Below are 27,363 nucleotides of genomic sequence, written 5' to 3'. Positions count from 1 at the left end.
ATTAAAAATGCATGAGTTAGAAAGGATTTATTTCCAAAATGATAACAGTGTTTTCTTACTATTATTGATATACTATTATAGTGTTTGTTAATATTTTGAATTAGACTATTTGTAAATTTTCTGTTTTACTTTTAGTTAAAGTTTTTGCAATTTAAGTGGCTTTCGCACCAGAGGAACCTTTTCATAGTTCCTAGAACTAATGCAGGAAGTACCCGTTTTATTTTGGCGTGTTTGCACCGCAGGAACTGGGAATGATTTTAGTTCTAGGAACGTCTTTTAGGGAAACAAAATTAGCTCCTACTTCAGAGCCGGTCTAACCCAGCACAATAGGAGTTACCAGTGACATAAGTGTACACTGATTGGCCGGACGCACACAAAACACCAGCACACGCTATTTAAAAAAAAAGAAAGCCATGTACACACACAGTTTATAGCCTATATATTTACTCTGTGAACTAAATCTACAAACATGGAAAACATTGATAGATCAAAAAAAAAAAAACTAAATAGAAAGGCAATTTTGTTGATTTTTTGTCACTTTTATTTTATTTTCTATATAGTTTTTGGATTTATTTATAGTTTAATAATAATAACCAGAAATTGATAATAACAATGTTGTCAGATGCACTTTTTATGTTGCATGTTAATTGAAGTGAGTGGCATTCAGATTCCTAATATTGATGATAAAAATCACTTAGGGAAAATGTCCTGGTCCAGAAAAGCCGTACTCCCTCTTCTCTCTTTATAATGCTCATTTTCATTTTGGTAAAATTGCAAACTCCATCTCAGCAGCTTCTTGCTTCAATTAAGAGCTCACTCTCATCCTACAAATCTACTGAGCTTCCTCGAACACTGTGCTGACTACACAATATCCAGCTCTTATCCTGGCATGAAAGAGGCTGTTAAAATGATTATTGCTGGGTGAAAATCACATCCTAAGAAGCTCATATTCAGAGTGATCAAGACGATATGACTCCCAACTCACACTTGAGCAGTGAATTAACAACCTCACATAAGAAACTACAAGGACAAGCATTAACATCCTCAAATTAAGTAACATTTTCCCAGGTGGCCCATAATGGCTCGCTGACAGACCCGATCCATCATTATTAAACCCACTGACATTGTTAGACGGACATGTCCAGGAAGAATATGATGATTGAAAGATGGCGATGGCCTCACCTGCACAACACTATTTATGTTCCTCTGGAGAGACAGGGTTTCACAATTTTGCCGGAAGGCTTCCCTCAATCACACAAAAACACACACTATCAGTATGTCAGCAGCCAGCCAAATCCTGCCCACATAACTGGACTCTTCAACTCTAAAACTGACACACACACACGCACGCACACGCACACACACACGCACTTTTATTCTATTTAAATGGAGAATTGAGCGCTTTGCGAATCATTTGCTTTTGTTTCTGTTTCCTATAACAAGGCACAGAGGGATCACCGCAGCGAGCAATGCTGTGAAGAGACAATCAGTGCTCAATCTCCAAATCCACCAAAGCACAAATGAGGAAAATGGGAGATCAGGGGTATAGTTACACTGAATTCCCTCTGGGTTTGTGAGAGAACGCTTAGCCACTGAAACAGTGTTACATCATCGGGCTCGTTTTATTCAGCACAATGGTTTCTGAATATCTGAAAATCTTAGGAGGGGAAATCGCTACTAGCATTACATCACTACTACTATCACTCATACACAAGGTTAAGGATCTGAAGAAAAGCGTTTACCCCTGTGTTAAAGTAATAGTATAGTTCACTAAAAAATACAACTTTTTGAAGAATGTTTTTTGTTCATTGACTTGTATGGAATATGACTCGGGTTACCGCAGAAGTGCTGGGTTGCTCCAGGTTTCCCTAAAAGTACAAACCTACTATAAATAAGTTTGGACAAGATAGCATCTGCTAAAAGAAGAATACTGTAAAGTAATCATATAAATGACAAGATTATGAGAGATGTATCAGTCCCTCTGGGCTCTGGTGAGCTCAAAACCTGATAAGCAAGATGTCTGGTTATCTCAAGATCATAATCGTGATGAAAGATCTGGGGGAAGCCCTCTTACGTGATGCTGCCATGTTCATGTGGACCGAGAAATTGATTTGAAGACCCCTGACACACACAGACCGCTGTCCTCACATTAAAGGCATGCAGAAGCTGCGTTATATCTCTCAGTATGAACTTCTGCTGCTGATCTAATGGTGTCTTGACAGGCAGAAAAACAAAAAGGGAGTAAATTGTTTTAAGAAATATCTTTGCAGGCCACTTTGCATCATTTATATTGTCAAATAATATTAAAATTTTAAATTTTTCTTTTCTATTTTAATAAATTAAAAAATTGGGAATGCATGATATATCGGCCACCATATGTGTATGTCATATACCATGTCAGCCGATACATGTTAATATTAATGTTATGGTTATCGGCCCGATAAGAAAATTAGGCCGATATATATTAAAGACAATAAATAATGTATTATATCCTCCAGCAGAGACACTTCAGATGCACACTGTTCGTCATAACGGTTCTGCGTTTAACATCGAAATATAAAGTAAACTGAGAAAACAGCTCCTAAATACTGCAAACGGTACATTTTTCTTCTTAAGCAACATTTAGAAGAAAAACAGAAGCAAATGGAGCCATTTACACTGAGAGAAGAAAGCTACACTAATGAGGTACACAGAATAAGGAACAATGCAGAACTCATTCTCGTTCGATTATTTTGCTGGCTCAGATAATACGGATTCATTAATTTCTCAGTAAGACTAAAAACAGCTTGTGTGCATAATGATCAATAAAGCTATACTAACAACCATCACTGACTAATATTCACACAGCAACTGCAGAACAACACAATTATATAAATCTGCAAACATGTGGTCCTAACACAGCTGTTCCCAAACCTGATTTATATCAATGTGTGAGTCCTGTACACACACCACCCCCTGCTGGCTGACAAAAGAAAGGCACAACACATCACAAACACTATTTTAAATGTATAGCGTCTCACACAGTTGATAAACTACAAGCTGTTCCCTGGCATTATAGGAATACTTAAAGAGCATTTAATGGATTGATTTACTTCATTTCTCAAAACAATGTCAATATTTAATAGATTTTTTGTTTTGTTTTTTTAATTCATCACACTGAGAAATTTGACCTGCTCTCCTTCAGACGTCACACTAACATCACATGACATTCATTAATGCCTTGACCTGATGAATGACAGAAAGGTGATCTTTGTCTGAGAGAGTCTGACATCATGTCTTCACAGAACTTGATCTCCACCTAGTGTTCAAATCTGGTAATAACAATCATCCAACGCTCCAGTGTTGTCAAATCAAGGCTCATGATTTCAGAAGGACATTACTTGGGGTTATAATGGAAAAGTGAATGGCTGGGAAACCATTAAGCACTGATGACAAGATTGTATCTGGCTATGTCCAGTTATTCACTATGGTTAATGTGTAACTGAAACTTAGAAAACACCAATATGTGCATAGGAATGGTGAAATGTCATTTTCTTTTAGTGAAAGAAAGAGCAGCACATGAAAGACCAGCAAAAGAACAGCATTTAGGTAAGCTTAGGTTTCGGCATATTAAACATATTAAATGTCATATGATGCCATCTGATCTTTCCATTGCAAAAGTGAAAATAGATGCAACAAAGAAAAGACCATTTACAATTCAGCATGCAACTATTACAATAGCATAATTGCTATAGTAATGCAACATTCTAGTCAAAATTGCTCATCTAAGCATGAAATTATCTTGAAGAAAAAAAAAATCAAGATAAATATATTTGTTTTTAAATGAAGGCTTAAAAAAAGATTGGAAATTCAATAAAATTGCTCGTGCAAGCACTGTAAACATACTATGAATGCCTGGGAAGGATGGAGTTTGAAATGCAACAGCTGATAGTTGGTGGTTTTTAGCAGGTGTAAGGAAATCGCTTTTGTGGGTCAAACGTAATTCCACTGAGTGCTGCCCTGGCGGATGCATGTCAAGGAGAGGAGAGTGTGTTCTACGTATCACCTTAAACATTCAGGTTATACACCTTCAACTCTAACACAACAACATGTAGGGCACAACAACGATACAATTATTTGCTTACAATCTGCAAAATGGAGTACAAAGGGTGAATTTCAACATGGCATGCATATTACATGTGATCAGCTAAAGACAAAACCCAAATAGACCACCATCCACCAAATATTTTTTATTACGTTGATTAAAGAAATATCTTATCGAAGCAAAAACACAGTGCTGTACCCCACTCTGAAATATGCAGTACATTAGACTATATATATATATATATATATATATATAAACACACACACACACAACACAACCGTTGCGATTTGATGATCACACAAAGTAGGGGTGGGCAATATGACCAAAATCGTATATTTCACGATAATGATGTAGTTATTTTTGTTTTCATGATATTAAAATATTTTATACCACCGAAATGTCATAATTATTGTCACCATTTTCAATACCACAAAAAACAAATAGATTAATATATAAAAAAAACTCTCAAGCTTACTACAGACACGTAAACAGTGATAAAAAAATAATAAAGAAACGAATTACAAGCATATATGAAAACTAGAAGAAAGCCACAAATGAAACAGATCTACCCGAAAAACATCAAGCACTATAAATAAGAAATAGGCCAGCGACATGAATTGTATAAAGTAATCAAATGTATAAAAAAGGCTAATGTGCACACTGAAATTCAGCCTTTTGTTTAAAGGCAAGCGAAATAAATAAAGCAGATTTGGGATGCACTAACGCTACTGTCAAACTTAAGTGCGCTGCAATCAAAGCCCAATCTTGTGCACGCTGATAACAGATCTGCCCGTGTTAACCTAGTAAGTACTGATGTTACACAAGTACCATATTGTCTGGCCTAAGGAGACATACAGTAAGGCATGAGAGGCATTCTCTTTCGCAGCTTCAGTGTCTATTTATCCCTCCATCCTTGAATTAGTGATGAGTGTGATCGGAAATGCATGTTTCTGCCTGATCCGGGTTGAGGATCGAGGAATGATGGAAGATACATCCCTCTGTTAGAGACAACAGGGCATCTAATAAATGTATTTAAATCTTGGGTTTCTTAGAGCACAAAATGGTTTCAAGAGAAGATTTAAGCTAATGCAAATGCTGGCTAGACCTGTCATTCAATACAGACACTAGTGTTGGGCGACACTCGGTCAAATCCTCTTGCGTCAGCGTGTGAGATCACTGATACATGATATTATCTACAGGGTGTGGGAAAGCTTTTTTACTTCGTCATATTTGCTAATTTATTGGATCATTAATTTACCTGTTTACCTTTATTATCAAGGGAAATTATGCACGTGAATTGTGAATCGTTGTTCATCATTTTCCGAGCAAAGATGAAATTGTGATAAAGAAAAATGTCACGTTGCAATATTGGAATTTTTTTAGTATTAAACCATGAAGGCGAGCCAGTGGATATCACACAAGCAATGTGCAACCTGTGCGTGAGATTTATGTTAGTGAAGAAGTCTTGAACCACATTCAATTATTCACTATAAACTGAAAGTAAAAACTGACCAAGCTTTCGGCATCTGACACTGCATTAACAGCGCATATTCTCTCGGAGACGACGAAAGATGAATCACTTCAACATTTGCTGATACCTGTATATAACCGTATATAACCGTCTCGTAAGAACTGGAAAAAAATAGAAGAATTTAGTGTTAAACAAGTTGATTTGAAAGTCTGTGTTTGAAATAAAGTTGCACTTAATTTTCATTGACTGATTATTGAAATGTTCAGACCCATTATAGACCGCTACTATTTTTTTTTATTACAATTTTAAAAAAAAAGATTACATAATTCATTGAATAATATGTAATTAAATGTTTTTAAAACATTTTCAATGAGAAGTAAGCTAATCTATCTAATCTTTTATTATCCCTGTAGCACGTCGGTTATGAGGTGATGCGCTATGAAATTATAGCGGGGCAAATTCATTTTAATACTAATTTAATACATTAATTGGAAATGCCAAATCCTCTTAATAGCTAATGCTTTGACGATATCTCTAGCTATCATCGATACAAGATATCATCGTCTATCCGCACGACCGTAACATCCCAGTGCCTGAATTTCATTATGGAAAATGTGGAGGAATTCCCCTCTTAGATGACTCTTAGGGAAGGGATACACCAAACCGACGCCAAAGAACTAGCACTGATGAAAGCCGACTGTGTTGTTGCCTCATTTTGGGGCAAAAAAGCTCCACTTGAACACATGAGAGAACTACAGTCAACTAGCATGCACGTTCTGCGCCTTCGTGTAAATGAGACAACTGTCTATTTCTGCAGATATATCCGTCTATATTCGTCATGCAAAAAGAGGAACCGACGCTGCAGATACACAAACCGTAAACTTATTCCACTCCGCTCATGTTAATATTAAAATATTCGCCCAGGAACACTCAGGTAAGATGATGTAAAATTACAACAGCCTTCGATCTGTCCCGTTTTGACTTCTTTGCCATTATTCTTGTGCACTGACTCATTCACTAAGCTGAACAGCCAATCAGAGTTCTCTCTCTCTCTCACCAGCGATTCTACATGCTGAATTAGCCCCCAAAAAACCTAACGGTGTCCAACTTGAGCCAACGGTGCGGAACACACCGGAAAAACTAAGTCGGCTGACGCTCAAAAATGGCCCATCAGAGAGAGTGCATATGATAAACTTTAGTAACGATGAAAAAAAAACACAAGCAAAAGTCTTACATCGCAGCATGCAGCTCACTTGAACAGACGATGTGTTGATGTGAAGCCATGTGTGCATTTTGAAAGCGAGAGAGAAGACGCGGTAACGCTGAATCACTCTCACTGTTTGTGAAATGATGTCTCAAAGTTTTCAAATGACTAATTTGATCTGATATCTGAGGGGATTAGTTCGCCCATTCAACCAACACGCTAATTGAATAAATGTTTGCGGAAATTTCCTACCTTTTAAAGCAACACTTTAAAGTAACTTTTCCTCTGCGGTCGCCCTACAGGTTGGAAGTGGAATTGCCCATTACCGCTGTCGTAAATAATTTAGCCTACCATAGCCTACCGTTGTACACTCGCTCGCTGTTTATCCAGCGCCGGCTTTGGAATGAACGATGTCCACAGACAAGGTAGAGTATGATGCATGATTTTATGAAAGTATGATGTATTGCGACATCAGAAACGGAGAAAAACGAAATAATGACTATTGTAATGCTTGACGTAAAGCAAGTCAAATTTGTAGTTTTCTTATGTCTCATTAGAACTACAGAAACGATCTGGCAATCTTACATAGTGTGGTTATAGCAGATAAAGGACCGCAAAGCAGAGGCAGAAGTGCCTTTCACCCTGTTACGACTTGATGAACCAATTTTGGAAACATTATTTTAAGGTAAAAAATCTTCCTTAGTGTTGCTTTAAATGCAAAGCCTGCAGGAATGAATAAAGTTATGCGTAATACCAGCAATCATGTGCCAAAATTCGAGCCCTGAAGTCACTGCATTTCAGCCAAAAAGACACTGGCCTTGGAGGTGCAATAGAGATAATTGTGTTTTTTGTCAATGGCACTAATTTTCATCATGTGTATGTGTGCTCTATGACCCATTGTTTTTAATATGATGGGAGAACAGACATATGCCTTGTAATGCGAGAACCGCTCTCAGAACTGATACCAGATCAGATGTTAACGGTCGGCTGAGCGAGCGTTACAGTAAAGCACAATACACACGCTGACCGACTGCTGTCCCTGATACACAACACCAGACAGCTAAACACCAGCACATGACAACACTATCCATTGCATAACAACTCAACATATCATGCCAAAAGTACGCTTTTTACCTGATGTGTGCATGAATACTGCAGCATCACTTGTCAATGATTCTGCATGAGTTAAAACTCATAAAGTTTTTCTGCAACAGGGAGCTGACACAGATCCATATAAATTTTCTAACCCGAAGCAAGGATGCTGAGAATCCATCAATCCCGTAATACTGAAGACAATCTTGCCACATGCTGAGATGATGCTCTCTCTGGGCACTTTTTCCTCCACCTCGCCTCAGAGATTGATATGCCCTTCCCTCATTGTTGGGCAAATATGCCAGCGACCTAGTTGATGAAAATAAACCTTGGCTGCTCGCATTGAGATGAGCAAATGGACCACAGTCACCAAAGTCACAGTGCTGCATTGTTCTGCTTTGGACTTAATGCTGACAGTTTCAATTTGGACATTTTAGTATTAGGCAGTATGGCCAAAATCGACACGGTAACTGTATACAAAATCTTTTTGATAACTATATAATCTTTGCTAGAAATTCAAAAACCTTTACTAAAAACAAATACCAGGATTACATTAAAAATATGTTCCGAGCCGATGTTCAGAAATAAAATTGCAAATATACCTGGCAACTAACTGAAATAAAATAATTTTGATGAAATACTAGAATTACTAAAACAAGTTCAAATAAGTTAAACTAAAGCAAGCTAAATAGAAATATTCTGTTCAATATGTAAAACTTTTATTAGAAACAAAAACCCCATAACAGTAATGCATTACAAATATGTTCCAAGCCATTTTTAGGCTGTTGCAAGCTTGTGAATATACCTGTGGCCACACATTACAACGCTACTGGGCAACCATAGACAGTTTAACGTGTTTACACCGGACACAAGCAGAACAACTTCCTGAAACTAAATCGCTCCCATCAAGTGCCAAACAAAATGAATCAGAAAAATAGCTCAATACGCACTTAGATATGAAACTACGCTGTCCGAATGACCACAAAGTCCAGTGGACGCAACGGCTTGCGTTGTTTCTTTCTTACCTGTACTTCATGCCCGTCTGGTACGATACACACTCCTCCAGCGCCAGGCCATTCATCTTAAGGAAGTCTTCCATGTTCTTGATCTGGGCAGCGACCCTTTGCTCCCTGAGCCGCTGGAGTTCGGCCTGGTCCGTCTGCCTCGGTGGCTGGTTCAGACCTTGGTCCGAGTGGTAGCGGCTTATGCCGCTCCGAATACTCTCGCTGTAGGACATGGACAACATCTTGCCTCCGCTGCTGCAACTACTGCTCTTACGCACGCCGCTCGCCCCCGCTGGTTTGGGGATCTGCAGGTTTTCGGAAGGGAGAGTGGATTTCCGGCGCCCAACGGTCCCCCCCGCATACCCACCACCCGCAAACATGATTACGCCCCGTCCTCTACCACCCCGCTCTCACACACTGTTCACAGACGCTCTCGCACCTGTCTGATTCTGCCACCAGTTATACACACGCATGCACACACACACGCACCAAGCACAAGCAGGCTTGGCAAACTGGGACCAAGACTGAGCCGAGAGCAGGGTTGAGGCATCGCCTTAAATAGCACAGGTGAGGAGGGAACAAAACAGGTCTGTGCTATCAGTGGCAGAGAACTCTGGCCATGCGTCTTGTAATCAGAGACGGTCCCGCCTCTTTCCTGACCAATACAATGGCACAGGAGCAAGACTCAGGTGGGTTCAGGCAGGTGCTATGAGCCTCAGGTAAGAAGAAACACCAGAGGGCATACAAAACACACACATTAGGCACATGCAAGTAACCCATCAGTCTAGACTGCACATGCGATGTACAGACATGCATTGCAGGTCGTCTGGGAGGGAAGTGACACCATTCATGTGTATCCAGGGAAAGTGACTCACTTAAAACTTGTTATACTGCCAGGATGCAACAGCTCTGAATTATTTTTGTTATTCTACATTTTCAAGATTAGATCAATCATTCAAAGCAATGAAAAAAATCCTGTTGATCCATCTAAGTACCAATTAAAATGTAAAAAATACCAGTGGTTAATAAAAAGGGTTTTGAGCTTTTGGTACACAGACACATTTACACTGACAGCGTTTTGAGGAAAATTTTTTTTTTTTTTTGAAAATCGATAATAACGTAATATTGATGGAACGCAAAAGACGGAACTCTGAAGCGTGGAAACAATATTGTCAAAGCTTCCACCCGGCTCGGAAAGGGCAAAGCGCATTACACAATCAATCGCAACTTTTATTGCCAAGGATTTGCATCCAGTCGTTGAGAACCAGGGCTTTCGCGCTATGTTGCACACTTTGGAGCCGAGATACAACATCCCATCTCGGAGATATTTTACAGACACAGCGATCCCCACACTCTACAACAAGACCAAAACCGAAGTCATGGAATCACTGAAGAAAGCGGGTAGGATAGCTGTAACATGTGATGCGTGGACATCCGTATTTTATGTTAATAGAGATTCAGAATATGTTGAAGTTTGTTATAATTTGTTATTGTTGTGATTTTTACTGTAGTGAATTTACTGTTGTGAAATGGAAAATCAATAATCGAGAATCGAGAATCGTTAATAATCGAAAATCGACTGTAATCGAATCGGGACTTCAATAATCGTAATCGAATCGAATCTAGAAATCAGACAGATTAACCACCCCTATGCAGTATGCAGCAACTACCAATAGGAGTAGAGACAGTGACGCTCATGTGATCAATCACCTGATTAAGTGTCGTTACTGTTAACTAAAACTGTAACTATTAAAAATATTTTTTGTTAACTGAAATAAAATGTAAATATAAGATGAAAAACTTAAATGAATACTAGAAATGTTGCCTTGGCAACTAACTGAAATAAAACAAGTTTAAGTTTAGGTACTAAAATGAATAAAACTCAAATAAAAATACATTTAAACCAAATAAGAATCTTTTTTTTCTTTTTTTTTTACATGACAAAGCACATAATTATAAAATTACTAAAACTTCAACAAAAATTTTAATGATAACTGAAAATATACAAATAAAATCCAATTCAAAATATTTCTAAATATTATAATAGCAAGAAAAATAACTGATACAGACACTGCAGTCAAGTAGTAACATCTGCTATCAGTCAAAAGTACAGACACTAGGCACAATCCAAAGATTTAGGCTAATTGCTGTCAGTGTGAACACAATGTGAACTGGGATAGGATAATGTCATTTAATACAAAAAAAATTAATACATGCACTACCATAATAAATAAATAATTTGAATGCGTTAACGTATTGCATAATGTAATATAAAGTATATATGTCAGATACCGTTTTTTTGCCCCTATGCAAAACTGTCTGCCACCAAAAACTTGCCAACATCTCCATAGTGACTGTGCAGACGGTTCTTTATCATAAGCCTGTATTGATCCTATGAATCTTGACTGAATGATGTACAGTGCTGCAAAAACCACTCAACTACTGCAGAGTACTGATCCGCCATAAGCAAAGAGCATTACTCAAACAAATTGCAACTAAAAAAACATCATCTGAACTAAAAGACTACATCTAGTAGTACAGCTATTGCATGTACAACGTGTGATGCTACAATAACAGGTGTAGCCGTTTGAAGCATAATGCAAAAGAAGGTACGGGATGAAAATTAAAGGGGTGCACCCATGCAGTCCCTGTTATTATACAGGACATCGTGCAGAATAACACCTTAAAACCGCCCGACACACACACACACACAGGTGGCCAGTCGCACCAGAGACAGAATAAGCGCAAAAACTTACCCGAGGTCTTGGAGGTCGGCTCATGAACAAGACATATGAATGTCAATCTGCCCTTTTAAACTCCGCTGGACTCCAGCGATCCACCCAAACTGGGTGTGTCTTACATGCCAGCATCTAAACCAATTAGTGAAGAAGAGAGCATCGCCCTCATCCTCCAACCCCCATCCCGCCTTTAACTCCAGCCGACTCCATGAAGGAAATCCATTTATGTCATTCGAGGGGGGAGCAATTTGTTTCTGCTAACCGCAGCAAATAATATCTGGTCTAAATTATTCACAGAAGCTTTTGCACTAAAAGCTTTTGATTGTTGTTCCACATGTGATAATAGATAAAGGCATTTTAGTGCACTAGTAATGCCGGTGTGAGCTTGTGGATCTTCAGAAAAACACAGACCGCTGTATCAGAGTAAAAATCAAAAGCAGCACATTTTAGAAAAATCAATATGCCAGGTATAAATATTCAACAAAAAGAACTCATCCAAGAAACATAATAAATGTCCAAATGGCTCCCCACTGACTAGATGCCAAATCCCCTAGTGAAAGAAACCTGTTTATTAAAAATCTGTTTATTTAAGTACACTACACATCCATTAACATATTTACTGACATATCGCTTGAGACTTACTGATATAAATATTATAATCAAACTTTATTTGGAGTACTCATTTATTGCACAATGCACATTTATTAATATTAAGCCTCAAATGTGTTTTAATATCACTATTAATAAGGATAGTATAATCACTGTAAACGTAAGATTAAAGTGTACCTAAAGTGCACTTGCAATAGTTCCACTTTAGCACAATCCAATATCCTTAAGTATTAGTTGGACCTCAGCACTATTTCCGGATAACTAAAGTGCATTAAGTACAAAAACAGACACAATAACAGACAAAAATGCATTTTTCTATAAAAAGTAAACGACCATCAAACAACAATCATCACCGTTCACACATATGAAAGCCACTTTAACCTACACATGAAACGATACTTGCACATCCATCTTTAATGGACTAAATGAAAGTGAAAGAGAAGTTCAACAGCCAATGTTAAAACATTCATCCTGAAAATCAATGAAACCCCCTTACCGGAAATCACCAGATTCAATACTCATAAAAGAGCTAGAATATATATATGAACTCGTTAACTAAATGAGTCTTCCACATTGTATGCAGATATATGCCAACGTACATCTTTTATTAGAAATGCAGTATTGTCTTTGCATTGATTTGGACTTTTAAGTGAACTATGTGTTTTTGTTATTCTCACTGTCCAGAGAGGTAGTGCTATGCTCAGATTGCAGTGTTTTGTTGTTTTTAAAGGCTTTATAGAAAGGTTATATACGTTAACAACATAACATAGTTAATCCAATAACACTAAAAAAACAAATCAACAATATTTTCTTTCAAGTTCATTTTGAGATTTACTAATGTATTTTAAACATTTCAAGATGTATAAATAATCATCAACTAATAATGAATTATATTTAGAAATGAACATTAACCTAGATTAGCTTATTCGTAGTTTGGTGTGCGTTCAGATTGGTATTTTCAGAGCTCAAAACACTGCATTGAAGTCACTGCATTATGTGCTGCAATGAGGGGTGTGCCATTTAAAAGGGAGGACTGCAGTAAATCCCACAGAGCAAACACTTACAGCCAGTTTACTTACTGGATCTGTTAAAGCACATTGCAATCTCAGTTCTCAAAGAACTAGTCACAATATTATCCTCATACGTTAATTGTAGGAGTGCTATACACATACAAAAATACACAAAACACAACACAATTAAAACATACAACTAAAACCTACAAAAAAGTAACCATTAACACACTACAATAATGATTGAAATGAGGTAATCTTCATTTCCCATCACTCTATCTGTGTGTTAGGCTGAAACATGGTGATCAATTCCTGTCAAGCGGATCTGTGTGATGCGACGTTAAAAGACTTTGAGCTTAAAAGAACAAAAATGTGAAAGGCTGTGAAATCAAAATTCAATAGAGTGCTCATTAGCCTCAGAGCTACGGAGTCAGGGGCTTTAAGAACCCATCAGCAAAACAACTCCTTTTTTCAACCCATAAAAATATGATCCCTCACTAAAACAGGAAGAAAAGTGCACTGCAGACGAGGGTAGAAGGGATCTGATGGCTAAAAGCAGCGGCTGCATAAAGCCTTTGCTTTCAGGTGAGCTCATACCATCAAGGAGGATGCTACATATGCAACTTCAAAAAACCACTCCATTATTGTGTGTTCGTACAGCTTTTTCAGACATCATGAAGGCTTGACAGTTCTGTACACATGCACCTCCATATCTGGTTTTAGAACAGTTTGCGTTTGAAGCATGCAAGTTTGTGAATTAGTGTGAAAATCTTAATAATACAAATCAAATAAGTGCAATGATTTTTGGCTCAGGGCTCAACAAAGATGGCCCAGCGACAGTGTCAGTGTTTTGGGTGATTTCTTATACGTCACCATAAAACATGTTCGGCAATCATGTAAATGTGTTTTTAAGCCTTACAAACGTAAACATTTGGTATTCTTTGTTGTATTAAACACGGTTGTAAATTCTGCTAATCTTACAGTAATGGACTTTATGCACAGCTATTTTAGCCAGCTCCTTTGTTTCCTGTCTGCCATTATTGGACAAACTGATTAATCCAGGTGTGCCTGACCAACAACAATAATCAGACACACCTGGATTAATCAGTTTGTCCAATAATGGCAGACAGGAAACAAAGGAGCTGGCTAAAGTTCAGGAAGTAGTGCAGCTGTGCATAAAGTCCATTGTTTCTTGCTAGTTAACATTAGGTTTTGCCAAATTGCAAGAATTACTAGTAGGAAGGATTTATTAAAATTGGTTCAAGTGCATGAATTAATAGCTTTAATGGAAAGCTGAATAATTAGTTATTTTATTATAACAAAAAAAACGAATAAATTATTTGGTTTGACCAGTTTTTTTTTTTTTTTTTTGGGGCAAACAAATGAATAAAAAAAATCGATCAATATCCATTGCTGGCATATTTTAAAAAGAATTGTTGCTAAAAATTAAAATAGTTCCTGAAAAAAACAAACTTTAAGATGTGGCCACTGACGATTCACAGAACATGTTGAACTAAAAAAAACTATAATAATTGATCTGCCAAATAACATGACCAGAATAAATGAACACACTCTACAAGTGAAGTCAAGTAGAGAATAAATAAATAGAATATGTTTAAATAGAAAACACACAACAGCATAAATATCTAACCAAGTGTGAATTTGGGATGAAATATGATTCCTCATATGAGATTACTGAACATTCACTGCTTCTCTGGGCTCGTGTCTGTCGTGCTTTGAGTTTCAGAAGTGTTCCACAGCCAAGGAAACCTGAACTCCATGACTTACCTGCAACACTGTTTCAATTCTACATGGAGTGAAATTAAATCTAAGAGCTTTGTGTTAGGGACACTACTTAGTGAGCGTTATTCTGACACACACCACTGTACTGTAGACTGGTATACAACTCAAACACATGCACAGATTACAAGTGAGATTAGATATTCCCACTGAATGTAAACTATCCCTTTTTACAAGTATACAACAATATTAAGCACCCGTTAGTCTCAATTCATCCCATTGTAATTCTACAATACATGTCGCATTTATTATTTATCCACTGTTACAAACCATTACAAGCAAATAACATTGTAGTCACGTCGCGTACTATGAATATAATTCCCTTACGCTTTCAGAAGGATAATGACATAATCACACCGGTATCAGGAGCAGCTAAACTAAGAATGAACCCATGACTTGAAAGTGCTTTCCAAAACAGATGAAAACGAATGCAGTATCAGATGGCCATGGCTAATTAATCAGCAAACAAAAGAGGTACCTGTAAAACTGCAGCTGCCGTTTTGGGCTCCCATATCTCGCACTGAGGGCAGCATGAAAGAGAGAGAGAGAGAGAGATAGACAAGAGCGAAAGGAAAGCTTAGTCTTACAGGCAAAAGGGGAAAGAACAGTGAGAGGCCATTAAACAAACACATGCACACGTGCACATATACGCAAGAGCAGTATCAGCTTTAGCAGTGACACATGAACATGAGCTCAGAGAAATAGATTCAACATCTGCGTTTATGAGTATGTTTGCATACAGATGGCCTTAAAGCTAACACATAAAAAAATAAAAAAGATTTCTGTTTCTGAACTGTCACATTTAACATGTTAAGTAATCATATAGATGTGCTTTATGCCTTGCAAATGTAAACAGTTTTTAAACATACAACACATTATGCTGATTTTACGGTATTTTTTTCGTACTATTTAACATTAGGTTTCATCGACATTCTAAGAATTATTGAGAGTAATTAATTAAAATTTGTAAATGAATAGCTGTGCTGGAAAGCTGAATGATTATTGCAAACACTTTTTGTCTGGTCAGAAACATTATTTTCAGCTAACAAACATAAAAAAGACTTTAAATCTTAAAAGTTTAATGAATGCTTGAAATTACACTTGAGATGGAAACAAACTTGCAGCGCCACCTGCTGTTCAAAACCTGAACTGCTGGCAAAACCCAAGGGGAATGAACACACTAGCAGTCACAGAAGATCAGAGCAAATTCATCAGAAGTTTCCAGCAATGGTGAAATGAAGTCAGGGCTCTGATTAAGTGGGCAGCTGGGCATTATGCAAAGCACTTGACCACTCTCGCCCTTTCTACTGGGAAGCCCAGCAGAACTGCAGCCTAAATCACTCAGTATGCTAGATGAACATAATTAATTGCATATACACAGACCCTGCAGCAGGGATAAAGCAGATTTTGAATGGTGCAAATGCATCTCTCTAAAAATTATTAGTGTAATACAATTAATGTGGCTGGTGACGTAAGATTATCCGTACTGCGGCAATATAAGAATTGACTTGGTAGTTTCACATGATAACATATCTTCCTATAACATGATATTTATAATCAATAGGTGCTTTTGCAGTGTGGCTCATTTTCAGACTCTCATCTGCTCTCTAAATCTTTGAGCTAGGTCACACATTTATGCATGATGTGTGAGTCTGTCTCATGTGTATCTGTGTCACTTCTCAGAGCGTCCTACACAGTCACACTGAGTTTCTGAGAGAGTCTGAAGCTCTGGTGACTTGCAAATTCTCCTAAATAAAACGAAGTATAACTCCTTCAATGTTATGTACTTAAATAAACCTGATGAAGTGCAGAAAGTTTGTTTAAATAATACCATCTAACCCAGGGAAACTTATTAGGCTAATTAAAAACACAAGTCCAACACTGAACGCCCTAGATCATGCTTTAAAGCCATGATATGTACACTACTGTTCAAAGTATAGGGTCATGAAGATTTGTTTTAAAAAGAAATGTATACTTTTTATCCAGCAAAGATGCATTTAATTTCTTTAAAGACATTTATAATGTCACAAATTATTTCTATTTCAAATAACCGTTGTTCTTTTGAACTTTATATTCATAAAAGGATCCTGAAAAAATTACCACATAATATGAAGCAGCAACTGTTTTCAACATTGATAATAATCAGAAAAGGGGTCATGTGACACTAAAGACTGGAGTAATGATGCTGAAAATTCAGCTTTGCATCACAGGAATAAATTACATTTTGAAAATATTAAAACAAAACAGTCGTTTTACTTTGTAACAATATTTTTACTGTTTTTACTGTATTTACAATCAAATAAATTCAGCCTTGGTGAGCACAAGAGACATCTTTTAAAAACTTATTTTTTTTAAAATTCCTACAAACCCCAAAACTTTGACCAGTAGTGCAATTTTACACAAAAAAATTGCTAATAAACTTATTCATAAAACAAAGTTTTTGCAAAATTTTCAGACCCTAAGTTTATGGTTTATGCAGCGAGGGTGGAGTCAAAAAATAAATGAAAACACAAATGAGCATAACTGAATGATGCAACAGCACAATCTGAAGTTAATAACACCTCTGTGGCTTCAGAGCAGCTGTTTAGGTGTGAATGTGTGTGTGAGAGTGTATACAGACCTGTACACCATGCCTGGGGAGCCTGTCTGCCTGAGAGAGAGGCGGGCGGGAGAGTCTGTGGTCGATTCCGGATACATGGGGAACGGGAGAGTGGGGGGTGTGGCCAGGCTGCCAAAGGGTCTCTCTCTCTCTCCTGTCAACCAACACGTCTGTCTCTCACCTCACAGGACCTCTGAAAAACACAAACACAGATGAGAGTTTCAGTGCATTAATATCCAACACAAATCTGAACAGCACTGCAATCGCACTGTAAGAATGCATTAACACCACTAGAGGGCGATTCTGCACAGCGGTAAATGATGATGACGATGATGAGAAGAACATGGCCAATACACCAAAACAGATTGTAACAAAGAAATTTGTTTGTGCAGCTAATCCATAATACAAAGAAATGAAAGTGTCACACAATGCTGAGCTGCTGAATTTACTGCGCCAGAGCAAAATAAATCAAATTTTTGCTAGAGTACTGAAGTTGTATGAGGATTGAACCAATGTAGATTGATTAAGGAAATTATTATTATTATATTTTTTTAAACTCCCAAGTTATCAGTTTGAATCATTCAAACTACCGTAATTTGTCACTGAATCCAATAAAGCGATTAATTAATTAACATCCGACTCACTTAGTGAACTTCAAGTCATAGTAATTTTCACAGAGAAATGTTATTATATTATGCATACTTAAATCAGTACAATTACTGACTAGGTTGACCATATAACAATTGTAGGCCTAGTTAAAGTTACACATTCACAGCAGAGTAACTCTTAAAACAAACAAAAACATTTACAAAACAGTGTTGTTTTGTTTAGTATGTTAAGACCACACACAGGTGAAACTCAAAAAATTAGAATACGGTGCAAAAGTTCATATATTTCAGTAATTCAACTTAAAAGGTGAAACTCATATATTATAGACTTATTACATGCAAAGTGAGATATTTAAAGCCTTTATTTGTTATAATTTTGATGATTATGGCTTACAACTTATGAAAGCCCCAAATTCAAAATTAGAATATTGTGAAAAGTTTTTCATAAGCTGTAAGCCATAATCATCAAAATTATAACAAATAAAGGCTTGAAATATCTCACTTTGCATGTAATGAGTCTATATAATATATTAGTTTCACCTTTTAAGTTGAATTACTGAAATAAATGAACTTTTGCACCATATTCTACTTTTTTGAGTTTCTGAGTATGCGTTGCACACACATGGAAGTGAGATCCACGGCTTACAGATGGTGTGAATGACAGGCTGCTTTCTGACACCCTTCTGTCCTGCACTTGCTAGGGTGCTTCTAAAAGGAACCGTGTTCCTATTGCATTAAGAGTATGTACCCATAGTGCACGGCAGAAAGATAGTGACAGAGAGATAGAGTCAGATAGATAATGGTTGTAAGACAGAGACAAAAAGGGAACTAGAGCTGTGAAGAAAGTGAAAGTAATAGAGAAAAAAGAAAGAAAGCTGACATTAATGTCAGAAGAGCTTTTTTGGCAACCGTTTAGTAAATACTCAGTCTTCTTCAAAAAACAGTTCACAAGACAAGAGAGGCGTAAATAAACATACGCACGTTCATATGAAGTAAACATAAGCATCAAGGTACAGCGCATGTCTGCAAGGTATTTTTGAACTATAATAAGAAAATGTCAGATTCAAGCATTTACATGCTTAATTTTTTCCCCCACTGTTGATCGGATTATTTCAGGTCTACACTACCACTTCCAATCAGATAAAAAAATTATTCATGCACTGTAAAAAAAATTATATGGTCAACTTTCTTAAAGGGATAGTTCACTTTAAAATGAAAATTCTGTCATCATATACTCACCCTCAAGTTGTTTCAAACCTTTATGAATTTCTTTCTTCTGCTGAACACATAGGAAGATATTTTGAAGAATGTCAGTAACCAAACAGTTAACTGGTCCCATTGACTACCATAGTATTTTTTTTTTCCTACTACGGTAGTCAATGGGACCAGTTAACTGTTTGTTCAGCAGAAGAAAGAAATTCATACAGGTTTTGAACAACTTGAGGGTGAGTATATGATGACAGAATTTTCATTTTAAAGTGAACTATTCCTTTAAATTATAGCCTACTTTATTTAAATAATCATAAACAAATGATAAGTATAAAGCAAATACTTTTGGTTATAAAAAGTGTCGTCAATAATTCTTGATAACATGCTCATCTCTTCCATGAATGAACATCTGAAGGTATGTTGAAAGATCCAGTACAACTTACGAAACGTATTAGGCCTATATCTCGTGTAATCGCTCAATCAGTGTTTTTCATTTTTTCATGTTTCCACTGACCGTTCCAGTGCATCGAACAGCTTCCTCCGCACAGGGCCAGGATGGTAGGAGGGCGAAATGCACTGTTTCCAAACTGGAGGAGTTTATTGGCCCTTGAGGTTCTAACGAACACCTTTGCATTTAACACACACACACCCACATATCAGCATTCTTCACGGCCACCTCTCATTACTCTTACACGAGTGCTGCTAAAGGACACGGTAAAGAACACATTATTGTGTGCTTCTGTACGGCTTATCAAGGTGACTATCCCTCCCATCTATCTCCACATCCCAGAGCTCTGACACCAGGAATAAGGTCTTTCCATTTCCCAAAGACTCATTTTACGCTGCCTGCCCACCTCTTTCCATCATGCTAAGCAGGGAACGCTGCATGGATGTGTCTCGTGAGAGAAGGGCACTGTGTGCAGTGTAGTAAAGCGAAGGTGCGCTCACACATCAGTGGAGTAACCGTGAGGAGGAGTCACCAGGAGAAGCACAAGGTGACCGTAACAGTTAGTCCTCATTAACCCAGGCTGACAAAGTGCTCATGTTGCAAATAATGTTGTTCAGATGGGCTATAAATAGATCACCTTCAATGTGATACTAAGCTTTATATTAGAGATCCACCGATATTACAACTCGAAAAATTTTTATATTGTGCAAAAGTTCATTTATTTCAGTAATTCAACTTAAAAGGTGAAACTCATATATTATAGACTCATTACATGCAAAGTGAGATATTTCAAGCCTTTATTTGTTATAATTTTGATGATTATGGCTTACAGCTTATAAAAACTGAAATGTTTATATGCAACTCTGTTGCACATATAAGGCAGTTTTCATAAGCACTTGTCTTCATGAAAATTTTTTTTAAACACACATATATAATTAACAGTAAATAGGCTCCTCTCTAGTGTTTATTTTTTTATAGCCAACTAACAAACTGTGAACATCGGATGACTTTCAAGGTAAATGCAATGTTAAGTGACGTTGTTCACAAGCGGTTTTATTGACATCTTTCCACAGTTGAAACACTGATGAGAGAATAAATGAGACATGATACAGATTTCGGTAAGTTGTACTATCTTTCAACATACCTGATATTCATGCACCCCTTATATTCATCACTCCTAAAAACAGCTGAAATTGCCAAAAAGCTTTAAATCTACAGTTAAAATGCAACATATAACATACACGACGACGACAATGCTGCTTAATGGCACCCCATGGATTTTATAAGACATTTACATAAGGGCACATCCATCATGCTTGCGTACCAATTGGGATTTTTAAAAAAGGTCTGATGTCCAGAAAATGTTTATACTTGTTGTGGTAACATTGCTAGATAGAGGAAGAAATGGTAGAGAGGATAAAAATGAAAAATAAATAAATAAATAAACATCACAAACTATGCTCTGATATTTCATGTCTTATAATTCAGATGACATTTTAGAAATCAAAAATCTTAGTATAAAGCATTGCTTCTAACATCTTTAGTTCTTATGATTTTATCACAAATCAATAGTGATAAAAGTACTGATCAAACCTTTTATGTAAGAATGAGAAAAGATGCTAGCTTCTGTTGGCAGCTCATTATTGCTAAAGTGATACAGTAACCCGGCTGCTGGTGTCGTGAGAGCTGGGATACTGCAGTGCTGCGGAAAGAGAGCAGACTCAGGCTCTGAAAGTTGCAGCATAGCTTGTGTTCTTCAGATTTACTGTACTAACGGTCAAACCAAAGCAAGGTGCACTCAGCGGATTACAGCAACTGTGAGTTTTACACAAGGGGGAACATGGATGAACTGCATGAATAAGGAGAGAGAGAATGAGAGAAATGTGGGGAAGTTATTAGTGTCAGGGAAGCAAAAGATGGAGAACAGGGGTACCATGATGACATGCTAGATATGAAGGACACTTTTGACTATGGATGAGGTGCATGGTGCTTTTGGCATAGACTGCATTCACAGACATGTGTTTGATTAGATTTGGACGTACAGTGATCCTAAAGTTAATAGAGCGCTGAAGTAAGTGTTTTTCGCATGAGAACAGAACCAGCACGGCACATGACTGCAAAGGTCAGCTGACTCTGCATGCATGCAACAGCCTGATTGCTGTTCTCCATGTTGAGACACACAAAGGGTGTGCCAGACGAAAGAAAGGTCACCAGCAGAACTCCTGCCTTAATGGAGAAGTGGTCCCGGCAGTGTGGATGACACAATCACAGAAGGGACTCGTTCCGTATTTAGGGGAATAGGAATTGTTAGAGCAAAACAGTGTGACGGTTGTCACCATAGAAGTGCCAAACAAACTGAGTACTGGTGTCACCTACATAACTTCCCTGCAGGGCTCTGGGAAAATGTCCAACACTGTATTGCAGGTATAATGCAGACACTACAGTGAGTAAAAAAATATAAAAAGAAAAAAAAGTTTACAGAGGAAAAAAAACTTTGTGCATGCATACATATAACAAATGCATGCACACGCACACACACACACACACACACGCACACACGCACACGAACACAAGGGCTAGATATTGTTCAGAAAATGTCGATACCGATACCTTGACTTCAAGACCGGTTCCTGACCGATACTTTTTTCTATACCAATTTTATGAAATCTGTTTTAACAAGATTATATTACCTAAAAAAAAAACACGTTGGTTTTATTTTTTCAGTTTGTTGACTTTTTTTTACAGACTCAGTGACTGCAAAAAAGCACCAATGCAAAAATGTTCTATATATCCTAATCATTTAATTCACCTCGGGACTACAGGTGAAAATGAGCATTTATGCTATAACCTGGCTCATTTACAGTCTGTACAGAAATGTTAGATTGTTCATTAATGTGCACTGTCATTAATGTGCACATTAATGTGCACATTAATGTGTATTTTTTTTTAATTATAATAAAAAATTAACAACAACATGTATTCTTTACTTCAATGAGCTCATTGTTTCTGCCTTTAATTAATACATTGTTTAAATGAATATATTGTTAGCTAACTGTGTGATTTATACATGTACATTTTTGAAATGCATTACTTACACAAACCTCTGATAACAGATCACTGTAAATGGTCATGTAGACACACATTTTCTGTAAAGCTGCTTTGAAACTATATGTATTGTGAAAAGCGCTATACAAATAAATGTGAATTTAATTGAATATAGGCTAATTGGGGGCGGGATATATGCCTTGCGCTCAGCACACATAAAGCTTGCCGCAAAGCACTGGCAAAAGTAGCCTAATGATTATGAATGTGTCGAGAAAAAAATAGCAAGGAGACATTTCAAGCTTCATATTTCTCATGAGAGGCAAGTATCCTATATGCTGAGTTTCGGTTCATTTGTGACGCACTCCAGTTCTTGCAGTCGAAGACAGAGCAATTTTCTGCGTGTAAGTTTATTCCATGCACTGTAAAGTTAAATGTACGCTTTATAAGATATAATAAACGTATTATATCTGGTTTAATCGCTCAATCAGTGTTTCAACGGCAGAAAGACATCAGTAATACAGCTTGTAAACAATATCCCACGAAGCATTTCACTTTCCTCAGGCAAGTCATTCAGTGTCCACAGCTTGTTAGTCAGCTGGAGAAATTAACTCTTTCGCTGAATATATACAATATATTAGCCTATATATTCATTATATTTGACTTAAACTTGATTATTTAATGTATGTTAATGATTATTTACAGCCAGTGTGTAAATTATTCTATTTTCAACAACGAATTGGAGTAAAAAACAAACATATAATTCAATTTAGAAGTTAATGCAAAAACTGCAATATGTGCAGTTTACATGTTTGCATAAAATTTGTTATTTGAGTGTTATTAACTAAAAATAAATAGCAACTGAATTTAGGCTAATAGTTTCGGCTCTGTTGTTAACCTTTAATATTGTAATGTTTAACAGCTAACAGCTCCCTATCTATTTTACAGCATTAGCAGAGAAATTTTTTTATCCTTAAGAAACTTTGAATTATTCAGTAAACCACTGTTAAAATTTTTTTTATCACTTAGATTTTTTTATTTGTCCTCGAGAGGAAATTTGTTTCCACCGTAGCTTCACAATTATGCTTTGAAATTCTCTTTGAATGCATTACTGTAAACATGATTTTAACAAGGAAAAGGACAAGTCAAAATTCTTCTACATTAACTGGCACAGAACATGCCTTTAATACAGTGGATTTTTACGTCCTTGAACATCAACCATTGTTAAAGCCCTCTCCAACTTAAGACACGTCCCATAGTGCCTTTGAATCACTTCACTGAAAGGTCTGTGTGACACAAACATCTAATCTATGTTGATTTCATCCTGCAGCAGACAGACACGGTGACGGCCGGCCTCCAAACAGATGTCCAGATACTGGTCCCTAAAGGCGATGCCGTATAAAGCTCTCCTAATCCATAAATAGCCCTTTTTATGGTCTCAGTCTATCTTATCTGACTACGCCGGAGACAGAGGTGACCTCGCAATTGGCTCTGACTTTCATCTTGAGACAGAGTGATCCAAACAAGTTAGCATCTACCAATGAGCAAGGTTGGTACCTAAGAACCAGTTTCATTTGTTATAAAAACAACTGTTTTTTTGACCATCTACATTCTTCTGTAAATGCTCATATAAATGATTGTGATAACAGAGACAAATTAGGCACAAAACAACACTTCGACAACACATCTTTCTACATTGTCCCTGCTGATTGCATACAACAAGCATAAAGCCTATCATACATCTTGCAAACAAATAATAATTCTGAACCAGTAAATTGGTCAAAAGACTCAAATGCATGAATTGTCAGTTTGCATCCGTCTAATGACTCACTCTTGACTTATTCACTGGACTGCTTATGATTACTTTTATGTTCAGGTAAAAAACTATTAATGTTACATTCGAAATACTTAAATATACTGTAAAATATTAAATAATAAATTACAGTTTATTTACAAAACAAAAAAATATAGCTGCCAAAAAATTTTTTTTATGTATGATACAAAAAATCAATTACTTTTCAACCACGAACATAATAATTAAAGGAAAAATCCCCAAATTCCTTTTAATTCACATTACTATAAATTAATGAATAAATAGATGATTGAGAAAAATAAAATGGATAGTAAAAAGAGAATCTACACTGCTTGCGTGATTTACACAATTATGTTTACATTAAAAATGCTCTTCGATTCACATCTCAATGTACAAATGGTATGACTGGTTATAGATCAGTAACTGCTCTAACTACTCTCTACAATATGTTTTTCATTCAGTACTGCGGCAGTAAGGTTGGGGAAGCCCTCTCTGGCTCTCACCCTCGGCTTCATTTCCATCTCACCAAAAACACAGACTCACGCTGTGCCAGCTTTACTCCCCTGCATTTGGCACAGTCGACTTCAGAGATGTGCTCTGCTCAACCCGCCGGCCTTGCAGAGAGCCGTAAAGCTAACAGCACTGCTGCAAAGGTGAGGTATTCAGATGAAGCTAGGCTACACCATGACGCCTACTTCACAAAGTTGACTGCCTTCCTTTGTTGGTAATCTAGAGATGGTTGAATCAGCCCTGCATGATGTATTGTGTCAGGCTGATTGTCCACTTGAGCGTGCAGCGCTCTGAAAGGTCACAGATCTTCAATGTGCTTTGTGGTGCTTCATGAAGGGTGAAGGGAAATGCAGATATGTGGGGATCACTGATACAAAGGGGAGGCGGGGATTAGGTTCTGCATAGGTGTGCATTTGAGGAGGCGGGGGAAGATTAAAAATAACTCTGTGCACACTCAGTGATGTAAAGAATAGCCCTGAGATCAATATCTTTCTGTCTGGAGAGGAGAAAGGCATGAGAAGGACAGTTGAGCAGTGGTTGCAGACAGGGGATGATGACACTTAAACCCTTATTTTAAAACTAGTTGGCAAACAATCTAAAATTCACATTTATGGTCAAAATATTCTCTACTACTAAAGAATTTGACTTGGTTTTCTCTAAGAACACACAAAACACGCATGATGCAACATTACACACAATAAATGCACGGATGATATTAAACTTTAGTTGATTATATATATATATATACACACATATACATACACACACTTTTTGAACAATTTTCACATTGAAATTAAATTAAACTGAAGTAGAAAGACTGAAATAGTATTTTATTAAAAAAACATTTTAATAATCCGTTTTATTTATGACCAATTTTTTTTTTTTTTTTGTAGATTAATGTATAATACTAATAAGAATACAACATCCTTTAAGAAACGCGACATGAAATACAACCCATGTACCATCTTATCTGGGGTATATATATATATATATATATATATATATATATATATATATATATATATACATACATGCATACATGCATACATGCGTTGTGTTGGTTGTAAAAGGAAGTTTTACAAAGTTATCGCGTTTACTGACAAACACCTGACAACCACAGTTCTGGTCCGGAGATATTCAACTCCGTGAAGAAAGTACACAGATACTTTTAGGGGATTTCTAGGCATTGTATTTGATGTCGTGTTTTTGTTAATCTTGATTACTCACAACTTGTGTGCTTTTTTGGGTGAGACGGAGTGAATTCCGGCACTAATAGAGTCTCGCGAACACACACGCCATGCAGAGAGGACCAACAGCCAAGATACAAGATACATTCAATTTCGTTTGGTTTTTCACCAAACCCTATCATACTGTATACCCTTGAAATATTTGGCACGTGTTGCATGGGATCATTCTGTGATACTTTTGCGTCTTTTTAAAAAAAAATCTATGATTTCTGAAGGATCATGTGACACTGAAGACTGGAGTATAGGCTGCTAAAAAAAATATTCTGCTTTGCCATTACAGAAATAAATTACATTTTAAAATAGAAAACTGTTATTAAAAATTATAATATTATTTCTGAATATTACTGTATTTTAGTAAAATAAGTGCAGTCTTGGTGAGCATAAGACACTTATTTCAATTTACAGACCCTAAACTAAATGGTAGTGTAGAAAAAAAGGTTTCCTGCTGTTTTAAAACATGGCGAAGAAATAATACATATAGGAAAAGAATAAGGTCTAATAAATAAGGCCTAATTATATGGTTCTAATATCAGTCTAACATAATTGAGATATTGCCCATAAAAAAAAAACATATGCTATTGTGAAACCGGCGAGAGAGAAGTCACCTGTACCCATGGAGAAAGGCCAGTGTAAATGTGTGTGTGTAAGAGAGAAGTCATCACTCCTTGCATGAAACACCTCCGGCTATGTCAAAACAACACGAGCTGTCCAAACATTAGATCATCAAATCAGCAGGAGGATTTACACTGATGCAGGTGAGCACCCACTGACAAACCAGCAGTCGTCCATACGTCCTCGACACAGTAATGCACTTATAAACAGAAACATGGAGTGAAGCCAGATAAGCGTAGTGATGTTAAGTAACCTTCGTGAAG

General features: G+C 36.9%; 1 protein-coding gene across 8 annotated transcripts in view; it reads right to left on the bottom strand.

Annotated features, from left to right (window-relative positions):
• kcnab2a (potassium voltage-gated channel subfamily A regulatory beta subunit 2a) overlaps positions 1-27,363 on the bottom strand; it is a gene marked incomplete at its 5' end in the record, with an annotated part of 93,527 nt that overhangs the window by 42,498 nt on the left and 23,666 nt on the right. For 4 of the 8 annotated variants that reach the window (XM_079598171.1, XM_079598172.1, XM_079598170.1 and 1 more), the window contains 2 exons: positions 15,491-15,532; positions 17,633-17,804. In XM_079598171.1, coding sequence (XP_079454297.1) covers positions 15,491-15,532; positions 17,633-17,709 — 119 coding nt within the window. Of the gene's footprint in view, positions 1-8,876; positions 9,236-15,490; positions 15,533-17,632; positions 17,805-27,363 lie in introns of those variants that run through there. The other 4 variants (XM_079598174.1, XM_079598175.1, XM_079598176.1 and 1 more) reach the window with 2 other exon arrangements.

The sequence above is a fragment of the Phoxinus phoxinus genome, assembly GCF_949152265.1.
Source record: "Phoxinus phoxinus genome assembly, chromosome: 22".
Classification (NCBI taxonomy): domain Eukaryota; kingdom Metazoa; phylum Chordata; class Actinopteri; order Cypriniformes; family Leuciscidae; genus Phoxinus; species Phoxinus phoxinus.
The sequence above is the reverse complement of the archived record's forward strand: the minus strand, read 5'-3'. Positions and strand labels throughout refer to the sequence as shown.